The sequence below is a fragment of the Periplaneta americana genome, chromosome 1 (genome assembly GCF_040183065.1).
Source record: "Periplaneta americana isolate PAMFEO1 chromosome 1, P.americana_PAMFEO1_priV1, whole genome shotgun sequence".
Taxonomy (NCBI): Eukaryota; Metazoa; Arthropoda; class Insecta; order Blattodea; family Blattidae; genus Periplaneta; species Periplaneta americana.
In genome coordinates this window covers 53,390,809-53,414,154 of record NC_091117.1, presented here as the reverse complement: position 1 = coordinate 53,414,154, position 23,346 = coordinate 53,390,809, and the positions used below count along the sequence as shown (strand labels likewise).

At 35.1% G+C, this 23,346-nt stretch overlaps 2 protein-coding genes across 2 annotated transcripts in view; one reads left to right on the top strand and one right to left on the bottom strand.

Annotated features, from left to right (window-relative positions):
• The window catches only part of LOC138695741 (F-box/LRR-repeat protein 2-like), a 101,103-nt gene that overhangs the window by 40,062 nt on the left and 37,695 nt on the right, over positions 1-23,346 (top strand). The gene's annotated exons all lie outside the window — the stretch shown is intronic.
• On the bottom strand, positions 3,651-20,004 carry LOC138695758 (phytanoyl-CoA dioxygenase, peroxisomal-like). Its single transcript, XM_069819935.1, has 6 exons — positions 19,849-20,004; positions 19,105-19,300; positions 13,890-14,063; positions 9,352-9,525; positions 6,529-6,660; positions 3,651-3,839 (listed from the first exon to the last, which is right to left on the bottom strand). Exons 2-6 carry the CDS (start codon positions 19,297-19,299, stop codon positions 3,720-3,722), a joined length of 795 nt encoding a protein of 264 aa, XP_069676036.1. The 5' UTR covers position 19,300; positions 19,849-20,004; the 3' UTR covers positions 3,651-3,719.

Genomic DNA, 23,346 nt, shown 5'->3' with positions numbered 1-23,346 from the left:
AAAATGACACCATGTACTTATTTCCCCATTTTTTCCTTCAGGTCTCACTACGTACAAAATCATATTTTTTTTGCCATTTATGAACTATTGTTTTGTAAAAATTAACTCTTTTGATTACAATGTATGTGTACTAAACAAAATAAAATTTTAGTGCTTCAGTACATCTATTTGAAGAGGCTTTGGATTAAACAATAAAATTGCAGACAAAAGAATGCCACACTGCGCATGCTCCGGGCCAAAAGCTTGGTTCATACCAATGAGTTAGAACTAACTCGTTGGTTCATACCATGAATAGATATTCGTGTCTTTATCCTGTTTAAATATTACGTATCTATGTTGAGACATTAAAATTAGAGGGGTTACTATTTAACATACGTAGGCCTATACAAATATACAGATGTAAAATGCTGTGTTAAAAAAAAACAACCTGTAAAATGCAGAAGAGCCGGGAGCATTCTAACCTGTTATAAAAGCAAGCACAGTAGTCGAGTGGTTAAAGCGTATTAGTCAAGAGTACGGGACTGTGTGTGTATAGAATATCATATTGGTCATTCCATGTTATGAAATGGCAACATATAAAGAGAACAACCACTTAATTTTTTTGGTGATGACCGCTAGATGGAAGTACTGCTGCAAGCTATTACTCCATGCAATTTCATCAGGGTTATAACGTGAATTCTTTTGCAGTTGCTGGATGGCAGCATTGTGAAATTGATAAAAGTTGCCTTGAAAGTGCATTAGGCTGATCAATCCGTTACATGATGTTTCGGGAACTGAAAAGTTAAATTGGTAAATGTTTAGTACACGACTGCTACTTCGTAGGAATGAATATTATATTTGTTTCTCCAGGAAAAATACTCGTCTGTTGCGGAAAAATTCACTCCTGACATTTTCCTAGCGACGCTGTATTGTATTTTCTCTCGACAAAAGAAATAATATGGCGTTGCTACAAAGTGATGGTGACGTGCTGAACATTTAATGCTAAATTAACTTGCTGTAACAGTAGAGGTTGTAAGTGCATGTGCATCTTCGGATATTTCAAACAATTCCCTTCCTCCGTGCCGCAAGGCAGAATATGTCGGAGTACTCCTATTTGCCTCTTTTATTCCTTCAACACTCTTCACTACAAGTCTCAGAGGTGGTAGTAGAGGTTTTCGATGCTGATAATAGGTTCTAAGGGATTGGTTCTTCGGACCCTAATGTTTATTAGGTAATTGTCTGGGCATGGGATCATGCTCTGTTAGGACTGTGGCTGGATGACCCACCTGTCAGTATCAGATTCACGAATGTAACGCACGCAACTTGTCATGAACTGGAAAAAATCATCGTATTTGTACGACGCTCAATGGGCCAATGTGAGCTTAAGTACATGAATCGATCTTGGGTCCTACCCTCGGAAAGCCAGTCAGCCAATACAGCCCAATAGCGTTTAGTTTATTTACTTTTAATACAGTGTTTTGTATTAATCAGATCGAAACTCGAATACTCATCTCTTACATAAACTGACTCGGCTGAATTGAAGAGTGTATTTCCAAAGTGATTTAAATCCGACAAATACGAAACTTCAGAAAAACAGCTTTTTTAAATAACCTCTTCATATTTAAGATACATCTGTGAAGTTATGCATATGACTTTATGATTTGCATGTGAATGGTGGTAACTGTTAGTTTGGAAAGGAGTCGTCGATCATCATTTATTTTTCCGTTTTCAGTTTGTTACCCAATGACAATTCAACCATATTCATGGAGGACCACTTTTTCCCTCTTTTCAGTAGACTATGCTACCATCACTTCCACATCTCCGAACCTCCTCATTGTTTTTACGCCATTCTGATGGTTCACGTTTCCTTTTCCACGCATAAAAACCTACTTGTTGCGTTGTAACTTCATTAAAAGTTGTCATAATTCTCAATAATTAGTGATACAAACTCTGGATTCCACATACAGCATGCACTCAACTAACGAAAGCAGCCATTACCGTGTCGCCACAGTATAGAGAACATATGTTCTCTATACTGTGGTGTCGCGTTCACGTGACAGAAAGCAGCACTCCTGTTGGCCAAGTGGAAATAAGACAATTGGAAATAAAAGGAGGGAGCAATAATGACACTTCGGAAATAAACATAACTTTCACAGCCATTTGTAGATGAGATTTACACAGTTTTGAAAACACAATGTTGTTAGTACGGTAAAAGAGATCTATTGGAATGCGAGAACTATGTTAGCTCGAATTTTTTTAAAAGTGGATTTAAGTCACTTTGGAAATACACTCTTCAATTAGAGAGTATCCAACGCAAATTCATGGCCTTACATTCGCAAGATTTGTGCCCAATAACTCTGAGAAACATTGTGATTATTTCAAGTATCACAGTTTATATTTCCATCGTCAGGATCTTGATTCCTTGCTTTTATTAAAGGTCCTTAAAGGTAATATATTTATGTGAGCCTGTAATGAATGATGGTAGCTTATGTATCTCTATTAAAGATATAGGCTAGTAGTCTACGTATAGGAAACACTTCTTGTTACTTCTAAATCTTTTTCTCCTGTCTTCAGGTGGATTAAAGTTTCCAACCTGCATAGCAATAAATTTGATTCATTTGTCTTACAAATTTATAATTTGCATAATCGTAAAAAATTTAAACAAATATTTGGTTCTATTAATTCCTGAAAGTGATGTTGCGGCCATTTTGACCGGAATCATTGCCTTCGACGATGGAGAAAAATAATTAGATTTTATTGCATCTAAAAATATCCAAAAGATGAAGTCACGACCTAAATGACATTGTTTCTTATATAAGGCTTCGCCCATATTTTGCTAGTTTTTAATATGAAAAGTTTTGCTCTTGTCATTCGAGAAATTTAGTCACACTTTCTGTTAATACGGTGACATCATCTTAGCGCGCTACGTCACACAAGCGATAAGAGTTGCGCTGTTCCGCTCAGTAAATGTGAAAGTGTGTAGGCCTATCTAATGCCTACTCACTTCACTTGCGTGATTCGGTTCCACCAAATACTCTCTAACAATCATTGGGGAGTATTTGGTTTTACATACTGCGGATAGATAGCAGAACTGTGACCGATTTTCAAGTTGCACACCATTTCGGCAGGCCACGTTATGCATGATGTGTATATGTGAAGAATTATGTCGTGTACTAGGCTAAATGTGAAAGTTTAACGATAAATTCAACTTAATTTAATACATAGGCCTACATCTTGATTACACAACTTTTAACACTATATCACTTCCGAAAACGTATTACCTGTCTTTCTCGTGTTAAATTTCACATTACCTCGTTAACATGTTTCAACCTGTTATCGGTCATCTTCAGAACTGGTTGTTGCTGTCTTGGCGCCTTTTGTTTGTGTTTCCTGTGGGGGTGTGTTTGTGTTGTGTAATGTGGAGTCAAAGAGTGTGTGTGTTCTGAAATTCAGTTGTGTGTTGAGAATTTCATTTGGATGTGTTTCTATGTGTCTATATATTTCGTATTGTTCTAGTGTGTTTAGTTTCTGGCTTTTCGGTTGAATGTGTAAAATTTCCATGTCTGTGTTGATGTCTCTGTAGGTGTGGTTAATTTCAATGTTCGTACACAAACGGATGTGGTCAATAAATAATAATAAACATATGAGCATTTTAATAGGAAAGACATCAATAAAGAGCTGTACATTTTTATTAAATGAAGTAGTAATTTACACAGTTACAAGAACTTGGCGTGAGTGGTTTATTGTACGAAGCGAGACGCCATGGATGCATCCCTTCTCACATTGCGACCACGAAGTACCATACCCTGAGCTGGTGACTTATGCACGTCTTGCACGGGGTCGTCCTCTGCAGTCATCAGCTGGAACAACAAAGACACACGGGTCAGAAACAACGAACTACTGTATAATTGTGTAAATGTCTCTAGCGAAAATAGTGACTCTGGAGGTCTTGTCAACTGCAAAATGTTCTCTAGCTACGTATGTTTAGAACTCTGTCGTGTGTTCAAAGCATAAAATATCGTTAAATTTGTCAAATACAATGAATTTTGTGTAACAGATCGATATATCGAGTGATTCTGTCACTTTGTTACAAACTTTTAGGAATAGAGATCATTATTATCAACAATTTCATATAGGAACTCATGTCTGTAAACGTTCCGTTTGGTAGTTTTATAATTGGTTATTTTACGACGCTTTATCAACTGTTATGGATGTTTAGCGTCTGAATGAGATGAAGATGATTATGCTAGTGAAATGAGTCCAGGATCCAGTGCCGAAAGTTACCTAGCATTTGTTCTTAATGAGTTGAGAGACACTTAAATATTGTCATTATTAAAACAAATAGAACTAAATTCTGTGTTTACAATGATAACATGTTTTAATGCTGCAGTTAAACATATTTTTAAAAGTTATAAATCAGATATAAATGCAGACGGTTTTTTTTAAACAGGTAGGAGTGTTTCCCGGAGGAGGGGTTGTGTTATTTACTAAACATTCAATTAACTTCCAGGCGATGTCGCCACTTGGTACTTGTGTAAATAGAGTTTGTAAAAATGTATTATGGTAAATTTGTAAAGTAAAAAATTAAGACTAACGGAGAGTCGAATCTATTACAACCTATGCTATTTGGTTTGTACCTATGCTTAAGTCACTTACGCTATAACGGCTCATAATTTAACCTGGCGCGTTAAGTAGCTTTCTTCATTTGATAATTTTGTACCCCGTTTCCATATATTTAGGTTTGGGAGTTGTTTTCTATTCTCACTGGAAGAAAGGTAATTCGTGGATCTCAACCAAAAAGGGACTTTCGAGCAGTCAGTGGACGCAAGCCATTAAGATGAACTGTAATACAATACCTGTACGTACTCTCCCTGGTAGAACTCTTGACTCAACCCGTTGCAGAAGATGCGACGAGCAAGAAACGCTTCCTCACGTCTTGGGTTTCTGCCATCATGGAGAATTGCTCCGAATCAACAGACATAATACGGTTCGTTCTCTCATCGCAGCTTCAATCCGTCAGAATGCTTCCTATGAGGTTTATGAGGAGGTTGGTTGCGTCTCTTCTGATGGCTCTACTAGACGGGCTGATATCATCATAATTGATCGGCAGAAGGATAAGGGTGTCATTCTTGATCCCACAATCCGTTTTGAGATGCATGAGCAACAGCCACAAGAGGTGTGTCGTGAAAAAAAGTCATATATGAGCCTTGTTGTCAGCATCTTGGAGCACAATACCACATTACACATTGGACAGTTTTTGGACTCATGTTCGGTGCCCGTGGCACGATCCCACGTGAAACTTTAAATCAACTTAAACAATATAAAATTTCTGATGCAACGATTGATGCCATAGGATCTCACGTGTTAAAATCATCCTTAGCTATAATTAGTAATCATTTGTACCCAACAAAATTTTTATTGTAAATGATTTCCTACGTTTTCTTATCTTAATGTTTTTTTCTTTTTCTTTCCAAATGTCACAAAATTGTTTTGTTTACTTATTATTCTTTATGAATTGATTAGTAGGCCGATCTATCGAACCCTTATTTAGGGCGGCTTTTGTTTAAACAAATTTCATTCAATTTTATTACTATTTCACTCTTCAGAGGACCTGATGCAGCTAGAATCAACCCTTCGTTTTATTTTATAACATATTTAGAACAAAATACAGCACATTTACATTGTTTAATTGTGTCATCTTGTGAACTGGAACTTCAAGGAGACGGGCATGCGCACTATTCTGTTTCTGCAACTTCGCCGGCCCATTCTTTTTTAACCTTATTGTACACGGAGAACTTTTTAAAGGACAGCCGAACATTAGGCGAAACTTAGGCTGTTAGCAAACTTTGGGAGAATGGGAGTTAATCAGTGACACTCGAGGCGTCTTTTACAACAACAGCCATAGTCCACATTGGATTTTTTAAAAAGGACTGCCCGTTTACGACTCTCTTTAAAGTCTATCTCCAGAAGTAAAAGCACTCATTGACAATAGAAATAATCCTTTAACTGCAATTTAAATCAGGTTTAATGATATACATTTTAACGAGAAGTTCAAACTATTTTATCTCCCTACTAGAAAGAGCTTAGTGAAAGGCGACGCTTCAATTGAAGGGTTCAGAACCATAGTGAGCCAAGCGCCATTTACTAGTAAACCGTAGAAAACAAGGGTTAGAATGAAGTTATTACCATAATTCAATGGAAACATATAGCACGTAATATAAAGTATACACATTAAAACTAAATGATATGTCAATCTTCATTAAACTATAGTATTCACTTAACTTTAACCCTTGCTTTCTCCGTTTTTAATAAATGGCGCTTGGCCCACTGTGGCTCTGAACCCTTCAATTATAAGGTCATTCGTTATCTCGTGAAACCTATCTGCGCGTGAGGGAAAGAAGAAAGTGGACCGGGAACCTTCCCTCCCTCGCTACGCTTCCACTTGTAACTAGCTCGCTCATCCCACTTACTATGAGCTACGGCGCACGCATGCATTTGGTTTCACGAGATAACGAATGGCCTTAATATCTATAATTAAACATGACCAACCTGCAAGAGGAACATCCTCCTCACGCGCTCCGACTTGTTGAGGTAGCTGCCGTGTAGCAGGAGATACGAGAACACTATCACGTCGCCCTTCTTGGCGTGGATCGGGGTGGCGCCGGATAGGGGGTACTTTTTCTGGAACAAGAATAGAACATGTTGTTTCTTCTACAACAAAGACAACTGTAATAAAATTCTTCCAAGTTAAAGAACTACTCCGTTTTAGTTTTTTATTTTAAGAGTAAATACATAAATGAATAAAGAAGTAAATAAATAAACAAATATAAAATAAATAAATAGACAAAATTAAATACATAAGCAAAAAGTAAATAAATAAATAAATAAATTAGTATGTGGGTAAGTAAATAAAATATATATAGAGGGGTGGTGGTGGTGGTGGTGGTAGTAGTAGTAGTAGCAGTAGCAGTAGCAGCGGCGGTGGCAGCAGCAGCAGTAGTAGTGGCAGTAGTAGTAGTAGTAGCAGTAGTAGTAGTAGTAGTAGTAGTAGTAGTAGTAGTAGTAGTAGTAGTAGTAGTAGTAGTAGTAGTAGTAGTAGTCACGAAAGATTTGAAAGTCCTCTAAGAAGTAAAATCTGTGAACGAAAACACCGTTCTGTGGAAATGAGACACATCTCCGCCCAAGCCTAAAATCGAACCCCGGAACGTTTAATCAGGAAGCATATAGCGGCGAATCCATTTTTTCCGTTGATACGGAATTAAGATTTGGAGCCAGTCTTGATGGAAGTCCACCTGTATGTAGGCTACAATTTCACACAACTGTCCACAAGTAATAAGGGGCTCTTGTTTGCTGCACAGTGTGTTGTAAGTGAATCTTATACAATAGGGGAGCTCCAAATTTTATTTCTGTATCTGTAGTTACTATGAAGGTGAGCATTCAGCTGAAGGAGAAGAGTCGAAGAAATGACTTGCGAGTACTCCCTCCACGATTTGGGCAGGGTTGGCATAAACGTTTCACCCAATTATAGGGATTCAATGGATCCCCTGCCACTTTTTTTTACTGGGAGACGATATAATAATAATAATAATAATAATAATAATAATAATAATAATAATAATAATGATTTATTTAACCTGGCAGAGATAAGGCCATACGGCCTTCTCTAACACTCAACCAGGAGTAAAGACTGCGTTACAAAAACACTACAAATTTACAAATTACACTACAATTTTACACACAAAATTGAATAAGATAATAATAATAATAAAAAATAAACAACAAATAAGAAGAAATCGGACATAATATATAACATACAAAGAAAGAAAGAAAAAAGCATAATAATATGTGAACAGCAGGTCAAAATAAATGAGGCATACAAAAAAAGACAATTATTCATAATAATAATAATAATAATAATAATAATAAAATAAGAATAGTAATAATGATGATAATAATAATAATAATAATAATAATAATAATAATAATAATAATAATAATAATAATAATAATAATAATAATAATAGTAATATTAGTAATAAAATAGTGCAGTACAAAGTGTACAGTGAATACAATATTTCTAAGTACACACAATAAGGAAAATTAAGATTATATATAGGTCAACTTATCACATTAGAGATATAACATTATCGGAAAATATGAAAACAAAAATATAAAATAAGTTGAATATCATTAGAACATAAAAAAATGTGAAAACGTGGAAACATGCAATACAACACTTGTCATAATAGTAAGTTAGTTTGGCAACTCGTCATAAGATAATTTTCTAACTTTGATTTGAAAGAATTCAATGTTCGGCAGCCCTTGACTTCAGGCGGCAGAGAGTTCCAGTGACGAGAGGTAGCAACAGTGAAGGATGAGGAATACAGAGACGATGCGTGAAGTGGAATTTCTAGCGTGTTATCGCGTTGTGATCGAGTATTAATATTATGATAGCGAGAGAGAGTATGAAATCGAGCGAATAAATAATAGGGGGATGAAGAGTGCATAATTCGATATAAGAGAGAAAGTGAGTGCAGATTTCTCCTCTCATGTAACCTAAGCCATGATAACTTCTTGAAAGAAGGTGAGATATGATCATAGTATCGAACATTACAAATGAAGCGGACGCACGCGTTATGAACACGCTGTAGTTTCTGAGCGGAATCAATCCTGAGATCACTGAACAAAACGTCGCAATAATCGAAGTGAGGTAGAATGAGTGTCTGTACCAGCGTCTGTTTTAATTTAGATGGATAATGATACAATCTTTTTAGTGAATGGAGAATAGAGAATGCCTTCTTAGATGTATATTTAATATGCGTATCCCAATTGAGATTAGATTCGAAATGTACTCCGAGATTTTTGACGGTAGAGCTAAACGGGATGATTGTTTTATTCAGTTTCACAGGCGGAATATTCAGGTCGTTGACTTCAGGAATTAATCTACGGTTCGCGAACAGAATAGCCTGTGATTTACATGCGTTTAGGTTAAGCCCAAATTGTTGAGACCAGGAAGAGATGGAATCAAGATCTTCATTCAGACTATTAACGCTATCGTTTAGTGCGTCGGGACGGGCTGAAATATACAATTGAACGTCGTCTGCATATATTTGATATCTGCAGTGCTTAAATGAGTTGGAAATTCCATTTATATAAATAGAGAAGAGCAAGGGGCCTAATACTGATCCCTGAGCAGATATGGAAAATAGGTAATGGGAATTTTATGATTGAAATGACTTGGAGTAATATAGCCCTTCTTAATTTGATGGATCATTGCTTGATATTATGATTGCTAAATTGTTTCGCAATACGTGCGATGAAGAAGTATATATTACATATTAACACCTAATGTACTCTTTCTTGCGAACTTACCGGATCGACATAGTGAAACGATTCTCCTTTCTCAGTTACTCCGACATCTTCAAGGGGTCCAAGTTTGTGAGAGCCTGGATACACAGCTAGTCCTCCGTTCTCTGGACAGGAGTCATCCATGTTTATGAAAGCTGCCACCATAGAGTGTTTCTTGAAAGGAAAGTAGTGATAATCCTGCGAAATAAAACAGCTGCTAAGACATTTTTTCATTTCCATTGTCAACATGTTTCCAGTAACGCAAGCTGCAATATGATAATGTAGGCCTACTAAAGTTTTATCTTCCTTCCCATTAATGTCCTCTTGATCATCTAACTCTGATATTACACTGATAATTTCAGTTATAAAACTCGTAAACAATTGATCAGTATGAAGGTGGAATTAATAATAATAATAATAATAATAATAATAATAATAATAATAATAATAATGTGATTATATCATTATTTCGAAGCCTGACTTGTGTAATATGTTATTATCGCCGCGTGCCGGTATCATACAATAACGTGCGGTGTGCTTTTAAAATATAATTTTGTCGACCGGTTGTTGCTCTGTAAGTTTCACTCTAAGCGTCACGTTGTCACGTCTACTTCCTCGATAAGAATAAGCACAAGTTTGTTGTATTGTTAAATGGCTATTATTATTATTATTATTATTATTATTATTATTATTATTATTATTATTATTATTATTATTATTATTATTGTTTCATATATACGAGTACGTCGACATTATTAGCTCTTAATAATAACTCTTTATTAATAAATTTTTAATCACATACCTTAATGTTCGTCCTCAGCACAAGACATTGCAACCTCAGTTTTAATCCATGTGGATTAGACAAGTAGGTGTCATTTTATAATGGAAGCAGCTTATTGGTTGCAACATTGAAATTGAGGCGAGTGATTGGAGCGGCGACACAAGAAATTGAAAACAATAATACAATTAAATTTCAAAGACCTGCCGAATGTTACGCACGAGGCCGCTCAAAGACCTGCCGAATGTTAAGCATGAGACAGCTGCGATAATACTAGTCAGTGATGTATGCAATAGAAGGGGAAAGAAACTTGCCATTCTGTCTTCTGGCTTAGTTTCCTCATGAGTGATGCCTTATTGGTGTCACTTATGAGCAGACATCGGATTCTAGGGCAAATGCCTATTTTGTTTCTTTAGGAGAAAAGTAAAAATAATTATTAATATTTGTGTTTCATGGAAATTGAAAGGTATTCAAAGAGTTTTATAGTGCCCTAAAATGCCCTAAAACGGTTATTAGAGCCTAATTTGTTAATATTCGCCTAAAAATGCCTAACTCACTGTAAAGTTTCGCATTTTACTCTTACTTTTTATAATTTATACATGCATTCACTGCGAAATTTAAGGCATTTAAAAAGTGGAAAGTTTGCTTCACACCGGCCATGAAACCATTGATAAAGGAATCTCACGACATTCACAATAGATTTCACCGAATTTAACATGTTTGGAGGCATAAATGCCGACAAAGAACCAACCTTAGTTTTGAAGCAGGCAACAATCACAACATGTGCTGCTACCGATTCAGAGATATACATACTATAAAAATGACTGTTTTCGATCTGAAACCGATTAGCTGTACTGCCCTTCAGAGTGTCATAAAATCACAATTTTTGGAGAAAGAGTGTTTTTGAAATATTTATGAAAAGTCGTAAAACTGCGAATTAGTAGGGTAAACCGTTACAAAATATTTAAAAGAATGGCCCTCCTAGTGTTAACACTACCAGGAAATGCAACAATAAGTGGAACTTTGTATTTTTGTCCAATGGAATCTCAATAACAACGGTTCATTTGAATGCTCGTTAACAGTTGCTCTTTCCCTCACCTTATTTGTGTTGAGAAGTTTTGAGCGGTAGGACGTTTTCCTGTGAAGTTTAACGCGATAATGCCGAAAAATATAAGTGCAAAATCTACATTGATCCGGCAATGGCTAACAGAATATTCAGAATTCACTTATGATGGAAAAATAATATTCTGCAAGATTTGTAGCAAACAGGTATGTAACAATAGTTGAAATATATCAATTCTATTAATTTTAATGAGTAGGCCTATAATATTTATACATTGACTGAGCTATCCTGAGGTATAATTCTTTTTAAGACCACTACACTTTAACCTTTTAAATTCCGATAGTTAAAGTATTTGCAGGTCATTAAAATTTTGATTGTTCGAACCCACTAACTTTGTGATTGAAATACGGCAATACAACAATTAGGATTTTATTTTAATTCAGTTTACTTTACATTTTTAGATTTCGCAAGAAAAGAAGTGCCACCTAAAGCAGCATGTGCAAGGAGCGGCTCATAAGGCTAAAGCTCAGCAGAAAAATCAACTGCAACAAACTTTACTAACACAGCCTACTTCATCCAATCTCAGCAGCAATTTCTATGCTGATTTAACCAGAGCGTTTGTTGCTGCTAACATTCCCTGGAATGCAATTGAAAATCCGGCTTTAAGACAGTTTTTACAAAAATACTGCAAACAAAATATCCCATCTGAGTCGACCCTAAGAAAAAATTACTTAGACAGAATATACAATGAAACTTTAGCTTCCATTCGGGAGGATATAGGTGATTCTTACATATGGGTCTCTGTGGATGAAACCTCAGATCCTATGAATAGGTATATAGCAAATATGGTAGTAGGAAAACTTAGTCCTGATGGATCTTCGATTCCACACCTCGTATGTGTTAAGGAACTTTCGAAAGTGAATAGCCAAGCCATTGCTTATTTTGTAAATAAAGGCCTACAGTCTTTATACTCAGGTAATATAGACGATTCTAAAGTTCTGTTGTTTTGTACTGATGCTGCCTCATACATGGCTGCTGCAGCTCCACTTCTTAAAACATTTTATCCTAACCTCACGCATGTAACCTGTCTAGCACATGGCCTTCACAGGGTTTCTGAAACAATCCGGAATGAATTTCCTCTTGTCAATTCGTTTATTTATAACACAAAAAAATGTTTTTGTAAAGCCCCATCCAGGATTTCAATATTCAGAGAGAACTTTCCAGATATCCCACTCCCACCTCAGCCGGTTGTTACACGATGGGGAACCTGGATTCGGTCAGTGGTGTATTATTCTAAGTATTTTAAAGAAGTGGTCACAGTTATTGATAAATTACCTGAAACTGATAGTGCAGCGTGTGTGAAAGCAGTGAAAGATTGTCTGAATGACTCACGAGTGAAAAACGATATTGCCTACATAACATCAAACTTTTCTTTCATACCTGCAAGCATTGAACAATTAGAACGTGAAAAACAATCTCTTTGTAGCCAAGTAGCAATAGTAAAGGAAGCTCAAGTGAACATACATTCTGCTTTGGGCGAAACTGGGAAAAAAGTTAAAAATAAGTGGGACAACGTATTAAATAAGAATGTAGGATTTTCATTGTTGGAAAAATTATCAAGAGTGATATCGGGGGAAAGTGTAAATGTTCCAGTAAGTATTGATGTTTCTATTGTACCTAATTTAAAATTTGCGCCTCTCACATCAGTTTCGGTTGAAAGAAGTTTTTCTGCTTTCAAAATGATTCTCAGTGACAAAAGGCAAAGGTTAACTGTGGAGAATTTAGAAAAAATTCTGGTGGTGTACTGTGCAGATAATTATAATAAAGTCTGAGCATGGAACTGAATTTCAATAATTTAAAATGAGTAATCTTGATATCAATAATCATTATTTCATTAGTTTCAATATATTAAATTTGTGCAGCTCTGTTTATAAATATAATATAGTATTCTTTTTTAATGTTTAAACATACTTTTTTGTGCGTATTTTAGTGTATAACTAAAAATTTCAGTGAAAGAAATAAGTATGGTACCTTGATGTGCCTAAAATGCCTATTTTCATTAAAATAGAGCCTAATTTTACAAATTTTGAGCTTATTTTAGGCGCCTAAAACTGCAATTTTTAGTGCCTAAAAATCCGATGTCTACTTATGAGGTACAAACCTGTCTTCGAACAGTTGATTGAACAATATATTATTATCCTTTTTATTATCATCTGTAATATCACAAGTGCTGATAGGTTTCCGGTAATTTAATTCGGCTTAAAAATTTGTTTTTATTGTTATTATTAATATTAATATTATTATTATTATTATTATTATTATTATTATTATTATTATTATTATTATTATTATTATTTAATGTTTCTTATCATGATAATTATTTCGATATGTTGAGACAAGGAAAATATAAGTTTAAACCTCTTTGCTTTTAACCCCCTCAGTTGTTTCCATTTGTACGGTATAGAACGAGTGATAAGTGACCGGCGTTGTAAATCACAGCCCGATCTCTCGGCGTTGGAGGAAAGTTTCGAAGCACTTACTGTTCGCGAACCAGTAAATGCCTATCCTTATGATGTAACTGATACTATTCCTGCATTTTCCTGGAGAAACTTGGGAAATCACGAAAAACCTCCACAGCATGATACAGGAACCCACGCACGAGCACAGCTTCAGCAGAGGAATCTGCTTGTTCCACTGCTGACTTGATCAGTGTAAACTCACTTGGTGCATAAGATAAGGAGCTCCGTTCTCTGGTGGCTTGAGGTGCGCCTTCGTGTGGTGCAGCAGAATGTTGCGACTGTCCATGAGGTCTTCCATGGCATCCAGTAGTCTCTTGTTCGTGATGAGACGCGTAAACACTGCAGAATGAAACTGCAGATTGTGAAGAGATAACACCTGAAACAGAAACGTGGGCAGGTGTTAAGAGGCACAGTACAAATACTAAACTGAACTTAAAGTGGCGATAGAGGTTTACAAAAATAGAATTGATCTGAACTTCTTCCAAACATTTCTGCCGTTCCAAATCTTTTCGTGAAGAGGTAAAACTAGACTTCTTTGTTGTGCCAACATGACTGGACGAACATGAGTTGGTGTTGATCTTCAGTGAAGGTCCTGAATCACAATCTTCTTTTTAATTGGTTATTTTACGACGCTTTGTCAACTGCTATGATTATCTAGTGTCTAAATGCGATGATGATGATGATGATGATGATGATGATGATGATGATGATGATGATAGCGAGATGAGTCCAGGGTCCAGCGCCGAAAGTTACCCAGCATTTGCTCTTAATGGGTTGAGGGAAAACCACGGAAAAAACATCAATTGGGTACTTGTCGCAATCAGAATTCGAACCCGGGCCCGCTCGTTTCACTGTCAGGCATTCTAACCGTCACTCCACAGCGGTGGAGGAATCACAATCTGTTCCCGATATTTTGAGATGCAATAATTTTCCCATAAAGGTAAGTAAAGCAGAAAGTGTTTCCTTCTAACTCCGATTTGGCATTTTACACGCACAGAGAATTGAAATAAAGACCACAAGGACATAGGACATGTATACTCGAGGACTTTGTACGTGTACATAGGCCTATATTAACATGACCTTCATTGTTTACAAGAGTGTGTATGTGGTATAACCACTGCCTACGCACTTGCGTGATTCAGGTTCCGCATATTGAAGATAGATGGCAGGATTGCGACCCATTTTCAAGTTACACATCATTTCGACGGGCCACGCCAAGAGGCCTTCAAGCCCTCTTGGGCCACGCTGTGTATTATGTTTATCAGTGGAGAGTTAGGGTGAGTCAGTGGCGGCTCCTGAATATTTCTTAAGAGGAGGAAAGAAGTTAACAGCGCAAAATGACACCTGCTTGAGAGAAACATGCTAAAAATTAGCCTACATGCATTCATGTAAGACCAGGTCGTGTTAGGATTGGTCTTCCTCTTTGTATAGCAATAATCTGTTCTTGTAAACTGAATTTTCTAAATTGTCCAAAATATAATGTGTTTTCACTTCCATTCATTGTTGAATAATTGCACAAATTAACAATTACAAGGAAATTCACAACCTCGCAGCATTTTTCGCGCACACTACAGCATCACACGTGTTGGAAGAGACTAGCTACTAACACGTAACCAGAACCGTTTTACTGAAGTGGGGATGGGAAATAATCTGTTAGGAAAACGAGAACACTGCACCCACCCACGTGGTCTGTGTTGCCACACGTACATTTTACAAGTTCCGTATCACATGCTTTTGAAGAATGTCAGTTCTTGTAAAGTCATACTACCATTATTGTTCAAAGTTGCTGGTGGCCGATTAATTTTTCTTTTAAAAATAATGTAGTTTGGAGTACTTTCAATTTCATATATATTTGTACAAAACTGACAACTGTTCTGTCTAGTAGACAATGAATGGAAGTGAATTTTAGGGGCCAAAAAGCTCTGCGATAGTAACGTAGAACTACTTCCTCTTTGTTTTATATAAATCCAACTTCAACTTTCAGATCTCCTCGAAAGTTTCAAACCATGAATAGTAGCTTATATAAAGTGGAATGAATAATGTATTTTGATTTATAATTAAAAAAAAAATATATATGGTGTATTTCATAGCTTTGCGTTAAAACTGTTTTTATTGTGCCTCCTCTTAGATGTGTTATAGTCTGGTTGAATGCAGCATCGTTAGATGGCAGCGGTAGCGAGCTTTGCTGCACGACCAGGCGGTTTCTATTTCCCTTCCATGCGCTGATTCAGAGGAGGATCTCCTCCCTATCCGTTCATTTACTTGCTTTAAAACTCTGCTTCTTTCTCTGGCCGCTAGTGCGCTGTTGTCTATGTGTGTTAACTGCAGTAAAGGAGGAATGGATTGACTTTCCTCCACACAAACAATCTCGGATGTTTCTCACAGTTTTCTAGCAGGACATGAGTGTGCGTCGTTTAAAACTCGATCAACCGGGGTTTTCTTATAGTTGTGAACTTAAAATTTATCGAATCTTCCTCGAATTTCAAGGCATATATTTCATTTGGTATTTACTTTCAAAAGAAGAAAAATGTGAGGAGGACGTTCCTCCCTTCCCTCCCCCGAGGAACCGCCACTGGGGTGAGTATATGTGTAAGTGTTCGTATATGGGATGAGTGATGGAGATGAAGATGAGGAAGGGAGAAGGAGAAAGCCGGTGCCGACACGTAGCCTACTTCTGTCTAATAGAAGAAAGGGCTTAACGTCCATATCTGACGGACGAATCACTATCAACAGTGAAATAAGGTCTTTCTTCATATGCACTGCGGACAGATTTGGGATTTAACTGAGACATACTGTATTAGTGCACAATCTAGTAATTAGAAGTTGTACACCACCATCTCTCCTTGTCCCGAGGTAGACATTTTAGACAAAATCTCTGACCTCGCCGGGAATCGAACCCGGGCCAGCTAGTCTGGAGGCATACTGCTAGCATAGAGCTAACTCGGCGGACTGTTTGCAAAAGTAATATTATTAATATTAATAGCAATATTTAGTGTAAGTTGATCAAATTCGTTGTTTAACAGTGATGTTTAATTGTAGCTAACCCAATTCATTTATTAACACAAAAATATACATATTAATATTACCAGTGTTTAATTAAATCTCATCAAATTCACTTAATAAAAGCTATATTATTTACGTAAAGATCAATATTTAATTTAAGCCCATTAAATTCACTATTTAACAAAAATTAATGTTATTTGTAATAAAGAACAATGTTTGACTGAAGTCCATAAAATTCGCTGTTTAACAAAATTAATATTATTATATCAGCAGCAATGTTTTATTGAAGCCCATGAAATTGACAGGTAAACAAAATTAACATTATTATTATTATTATTATTATTATTATTATTATTATTATTATTATTCAGAACAATGTTTAACTAAGTCAATCAAATTCGTTGCTTAGAAATCGATAAAATTCCTCGTTTAAGATGAGTGGCCTAGAATTATTTGTCAGAAAAAAACGAAAAACTAGTTCAGTTAGACCCAAATGGTGATTTTACTACTAAAGTTAAGGCATATAAATTCCAGTTTGACTCCAAATGAACAGTTTATCACATTTCCTGCAAAATTCTGTACTGAAACATAGGCCTACCTTAATCACATATTTCATAATTTGGAAAAAGTAGTTTGACTCTAGGCGACTCAAAAATATTTGATTTGATAGGAATATTTAATTAAAGCATACCAGATTCTTAATATGTTTTCCATCAAGTTTGAGGGGTGATATCGTTACCAGTGTGTTAAAAAAGTCGTGTCAGACTTTAGAACACCGTATAACTAATCTGAACTAATTTATATTTCATTCATTTTATTAGTAGTGCATTATTAATGTACCTGTTCTGTTTTATTTTCTCTTTTTCGATGTATAACTATTATGAGCATAGGTAGGAAGTTCGTACCAAAACAGTAGGCCTATATCTCAGTTGATTACAGCGAGGAGCACCGCATAGATTTCACTCGCGTCTCGCTCTGCTCCCGCTCGCTACAGACAACAAACAGTTCACATAAACAACGCATAGTATGATTCTATGTGTATAGTCGTGAATAGTTTGAAGAATATTTTTAATTTATATTAATAGTTTAGTTTCTGAACAAAGTGAGCTTTTCTATTATTATTGTTATTTACGTAATGTTAATACGTTAATGGGCTTAACCCATGACATACAATAAATATTGTAACTATGCTGTTGTAAAGTTGACAATTAATATGTAATGTATTTATTATTATTATTATTATTATTATTATTATTGTTATTATTATTATTATTTTTATTATTAGTTATCACTATCATCATTGCTATCACTGTTTCTCTTTCTCTTTTTTTCTTGTATTAGCTCGATGAGAACTCTATAGTGTTCTTTCGACCCTGTTGACCATCTAAAGGGCTTTAATTTAATTTGTATTATTTTCATCAGTGTTTTTATTTCTTTTTTGTATTTATATGTGCTATCTGGTAGGATGGAAGAGAAGGTCTTATGGCCTTAATCCTGTCAGATTAAAAATAAATAAATAAATAAATAAATAAATAAATAAATAAATAAATAAATAAAATAGTATATATAACTCCAAAAAAGTGAAATCATCTATTATTAAATAATTATGCAGATAGAAGTGTGCAACACGTTTATTTTTTTAGGATTATGCTTCGTTAAATGTTGACGTCTCGTGCTGCTATGCACTCGGTTGCGTTACAGTCCAAGTTCAACATCGGAATTACGATACGAACTTCCTAGCTGTCATTACAATAGAAATGAAAAATGTTCTTGCAAACAATTATGGGTTTAATATTATTTGCCACACACGAAATACACTATTATATTCACAAAGTAGTTGTTCACTTGATGATAGTAAGAAATAGATTTGCTCCGTTGCGTAAAACGAATATTTTCAGAGAACAAAATATTGTTTTTCTTTTTTCTGAGCATAAAATGAGTTTTTTTTTTTCATAAAAATATGAAAATGTTCATTGTTGTTTGTTACTTGAATCGTAATTATATACCTTGTTATTTTATATAAATGGGTAAATTCACGGTGAGTAAATTATTTTAGATCAGGAGTTACAAAGTTTATAATTACAAATTATTATATTATTCGCTTATTATTTTCTTTTTCTAAGGCCGTGGACGATTGGAGCACATGTTTGGTTACTATCCGGTCGTTCTGATTCACTGACATTGAGAATTAAGTTAGCTAATACTTTTAATTCGATAGAGATATAGTCCAAGCTCACACAACTTAATTGTTTTGGTACCAACTTCCTAGCTCTGATTGTGACTTTATACTGAGTCCTATGGGCCACCTTCGTTGGGGGACAGTTTGAAAAAAAATAACAATATTCATATTAATAGCAGTATTGAGTTTTGTTTTCATGACACGATGCAAGTCCCAATGAAAATTCTTAACTTACCACGACAGGCTGCTGTTTGGCCGCCTTCTTCATTTCGTTCCCTTGCCACTCTGCCCTCATCTTATCGCTTCGGTGTCTGTTAAAGAGTTCGTCATATTCTTCAGATATCTCCTTCAATTCTTCGTCCGTGAAAATGTTCTCCAACTTTATGAAGCCATTTTCTTTATAGAAATTCACCTGCTCCTTGGTAAGCATCCTGCAAACAGAAGAAACAAACTGCAACTTAAAAAAAGTTCGTATACCGAAGAAAAATTGCATACTATCTCTTGCATAGATCTAATAGCAAAACATGTTGAATTTAGTTTGGGAGTAATTTATTTAATATGATTTTTCCAATTTAACATATTATCGATTTGTAAGCCAAGAGATTTGGTGGTTGTTGTTTCTATTAGGGACCTGTTGTTAATTATTGCGCTTGAAATTTTCGAGGTTGAATTTGGGCAGGTTTTGAATTGGATTATTCCATACGACTTTGTAATAAGTTGATAATATTGTTGAGTTGAAGGAATTGTCAATTTGAAATAGGCTAATATAAACTGCAATTAAATATAGTAATTTCTATTATGATAATTGTTTAACTGCGGCAGGACTCTCTGAAGTGAATAACTAATAAACTGTGAAATTAAGACACTCTGTAGAATCTAAAATATTGAAATTCGAATACAGTTTGCCTCCTCTACAAGAACTTCCGGCGATGGTTTACATAAACATTTATGAATGGGGCGTAGCCCTTGGTTTACTTACTCGTTAGCGCGTGTGTGGAAGACAGCCTGATCAGTTCGTCAATGAGAGTACAAATGAAACAGACCCCTATTTAAACCGAATTATGGATAGCCTTGAAATCAGAAGAAACAAACTGCATGATATTAATATAGTAATGATATCTTGAGTCCCGTAGTCAGCTGACCCGACGTGTGTGTGTGGAAAATAACAGTTCATTTGCCAAGGGCGTCATGCACATCCGTCCACAGAGCGTGTACCTGCGACAGTATGCGTAGGCCTAGTTTTCGTTAGTAGAGCTAGGAGTAGAGTAACTTGGGCAGGTACTAACTATCCTTTTAAGGGGTTAGGTACAGCTTACAGCAGTAACATTTTTGGAAATATTCAACATTTTTTTCCTCCATTACTGTATTTTGTACAGTAATGAAAATTGGTATGTGTAAAGCACTGTCCTTCTACTATATGAATATATATATATATATATATATACGATTAAAAAATATTTATATATATTTTTTCAAATTCAAAATGGTGGCAGTCCACTGTGCAGTGATGAAGCGTTTCCCTCATAACTCATAAACTTTTTAACTTTTACATATTCTCTTTCTTTTATTTTATTGCTGAAACTTATGTTTACAATATCATGCTCTTTCAACTACATTCCTTAATAAATAATATTTTTTTTTTATTTTGTGTTAGAAGAAAATACTGATATATGACCATTTTAAAAATGTATTTACTTTTTATCAGACAATCTATTCAAAGATAGAGAATAATAATAATAATTATTATTTATTTAACCTGACAGAGTTAAGGCCATACGGCCTTCTCTAACATTCAACCAGGAGTAAAAACTGCGTTACAGAAACACTACAAATTTACAAAGTACACACAAAACTGAATAAGATAATAATAATAAAATGTAAACAACAAGTAAGAAGAAATCAGACATAATATATAACATAGAGAAGGAAAGAAAAAAGCATAATAAAATGTGAACAGCAGGTCAAAAATAAATGAGGCCTACAAAGTATAAAAAATAAGACAATTATTGATGATGATAATAATAATAATAATAATAATAATAATAATAAATAAGAATAGTAATGATAATAATAATGATAATAATAATAAAATAATAATAACAGGCCTAATAGTAATAATAATAATACTAATAGTAGTAATAAAATAGTGCAGTACAAAGCATACAATGAATACAATATTTTTAAGTATACACAGTAAGGAAAATTATGTTTATAGGCCTATATAGCTCAACTTATCACATTAGAGATATACCATTATCGGAAAATATGAAAACAAAAATATAAAATAAGTTAAATATCACTAGAACATAAAAAAATGTGAATACGTGGAAACATGAAATACAACACTTGTCATAATAGTAAGTTAGTTTGGCAACTCGCCATAAGATAATTTTCTAACTTGGATTTCAAAAAAAGATTTCAATGTTCGGCAGCCCTTGACTTCAGGCGGCAGAGAGTTCCAGTGACGAGAGGTAGCAACAGTGAAAGATGAGGAATACAGAGATGATGTGTGAAGTGGAATTTCTAGCGTGTTATCGCGTTGTGATCGAGTATTAATATTATGATAGCGAGAGAGAGTATGAAAACGAGCGAATAAATAATAGGGGGATGAAGTGTGCATAATTCGATATAGGAGAGAAAGTGAGTTCAGATTTCTCCTCTCACGTAACCTAAGCCATGATAACTTCTCGAAAGAAGGTGAGATATGATCATAGTATCGAACATTAAAAATGAAGCGGACGCACGCGTTATGAACACGCTGTAGTTTCTGGGCGGAATCAATTCTGAGATCACTGAACAAAACGTCGCAATAATCGAAGTGAGGTAGAAGGAGTGTCTGTACCAGCGTCTGTTTTAATTTAGATGGATAATGATACAATCTTTTTAGTGGATGGAGAATAGAGAATGCCTTCTTACATGTATATTTAATATGCGTATCCCAACTAAGATTAGATTCGAAATGCACTCCGAGATTTTTGACGGTAGAGCTAAACGGGATGATTGTTTTATTCAGTTTCACAGGTGGAATATTCAGGTCGTTGACTTCAGGAATTAATCTACGGTTCGCGAACAGAATAGCCTGCGATTTACATGCGTTTAGGTTAAGCCCAAATTGTTGAGACCAGGAAGAGATGGAATCAAGATCTTCATTAAGACTATTAATGCTATCATTTAGTGCATCAGGACGCGCTGAAATATACAATTGAACGTCGTCTGCATATATTTGATATCTGCATAAGTGATCTTGCATCATATTGTAGATATGACATGCATAAATACACATAAAAATTTCATCACAGAATGTTGGATAATTTTTTAGTTATGTGGGAAACGCTTCATCACTATACAGTGAACTGAATGTTGAAGAAAAAAAATGTAAATAATTCTTTTTAAATCGAAAAAGTGTTTTTTTTTCCATATTGCAGAAGTTCAGTGTTTTACACATACTAATTTTAATTATTGTACAACATGCAGTAATGGAGGAAAAAATGTTGAATATTTCCAAAATGTTAGTGCTGTAAGCTATACCTAACCCCTTAACTTTACCAATGTAAACGTAATTGATAGAGAAGGTAGAGTATTTGATCATTGTAGAATAGAGTAAGATTGCACAGTGGCATAGCAACTCTACCACTCGCCTTCCCCTACCACTGATTTTTACTCTACTCTACCGGCACTATACTAATGAAAAAAGTTTGGTATAGTCGAGTGTACTGTTTATGAATATATTGGCGCGTTGTTCTTAGTTTTGTTTCGTTGTGGTACTTTTAAAAATGAAGTGGTCTGAGTTGCAGACAATTTTTGGCGTGATAATCTCAAGTCTCAAAGTTTTCCAGGTTCATCCTCAAATGCAGTTTATAGTTTTGTACGTCCTTTTTAGCAAGTTCCCTCAGAAGTAGGGCAGATGTTCCATGACTGTGCCTTATTTTTACCCAGTCTCTAATCCATATTTTCTTTGTTCTATTCTCTTCTTCATCGAGAGCTGAAGTCACTTCCATAAGCAAAATTTCAGCTATAATTTTCAAAGATTTCGTCACAGTAAAATGACGACCGCTGATGCTCATTTTTGTGATTTCAATTTTGCGCTATATGACTCTACTCTACCATATTATTTTCCAGTTGCGTGTGAACGGGTACTCTACCGAATTCGGTAGGGTAGAGTAGTTTGGCTAAAAATATTCTAGTATACTCTACTGCCAACTCTACTAATGAAAACTAGGCCTGAGAACTAAACCGTAGCTATTGCAATTTTACAGCCATTGAATTTGTTAAAGTGCCACTAACTTAGGCTTAATATGATTTCAAACCCGGGAAAATCAGAATGCACAAAGTTATTTCATAAGTCTATTGAAGAGGTGGATCCCAAACTGGCTTAAGTGCAAATGACAAGTTATGAGAAAAATGATAAAAACTGATAAAATAAATTTGACGCCTTTAGATCCATTTGAAAAAAAAACATGTGCAGACACTTAGTAAG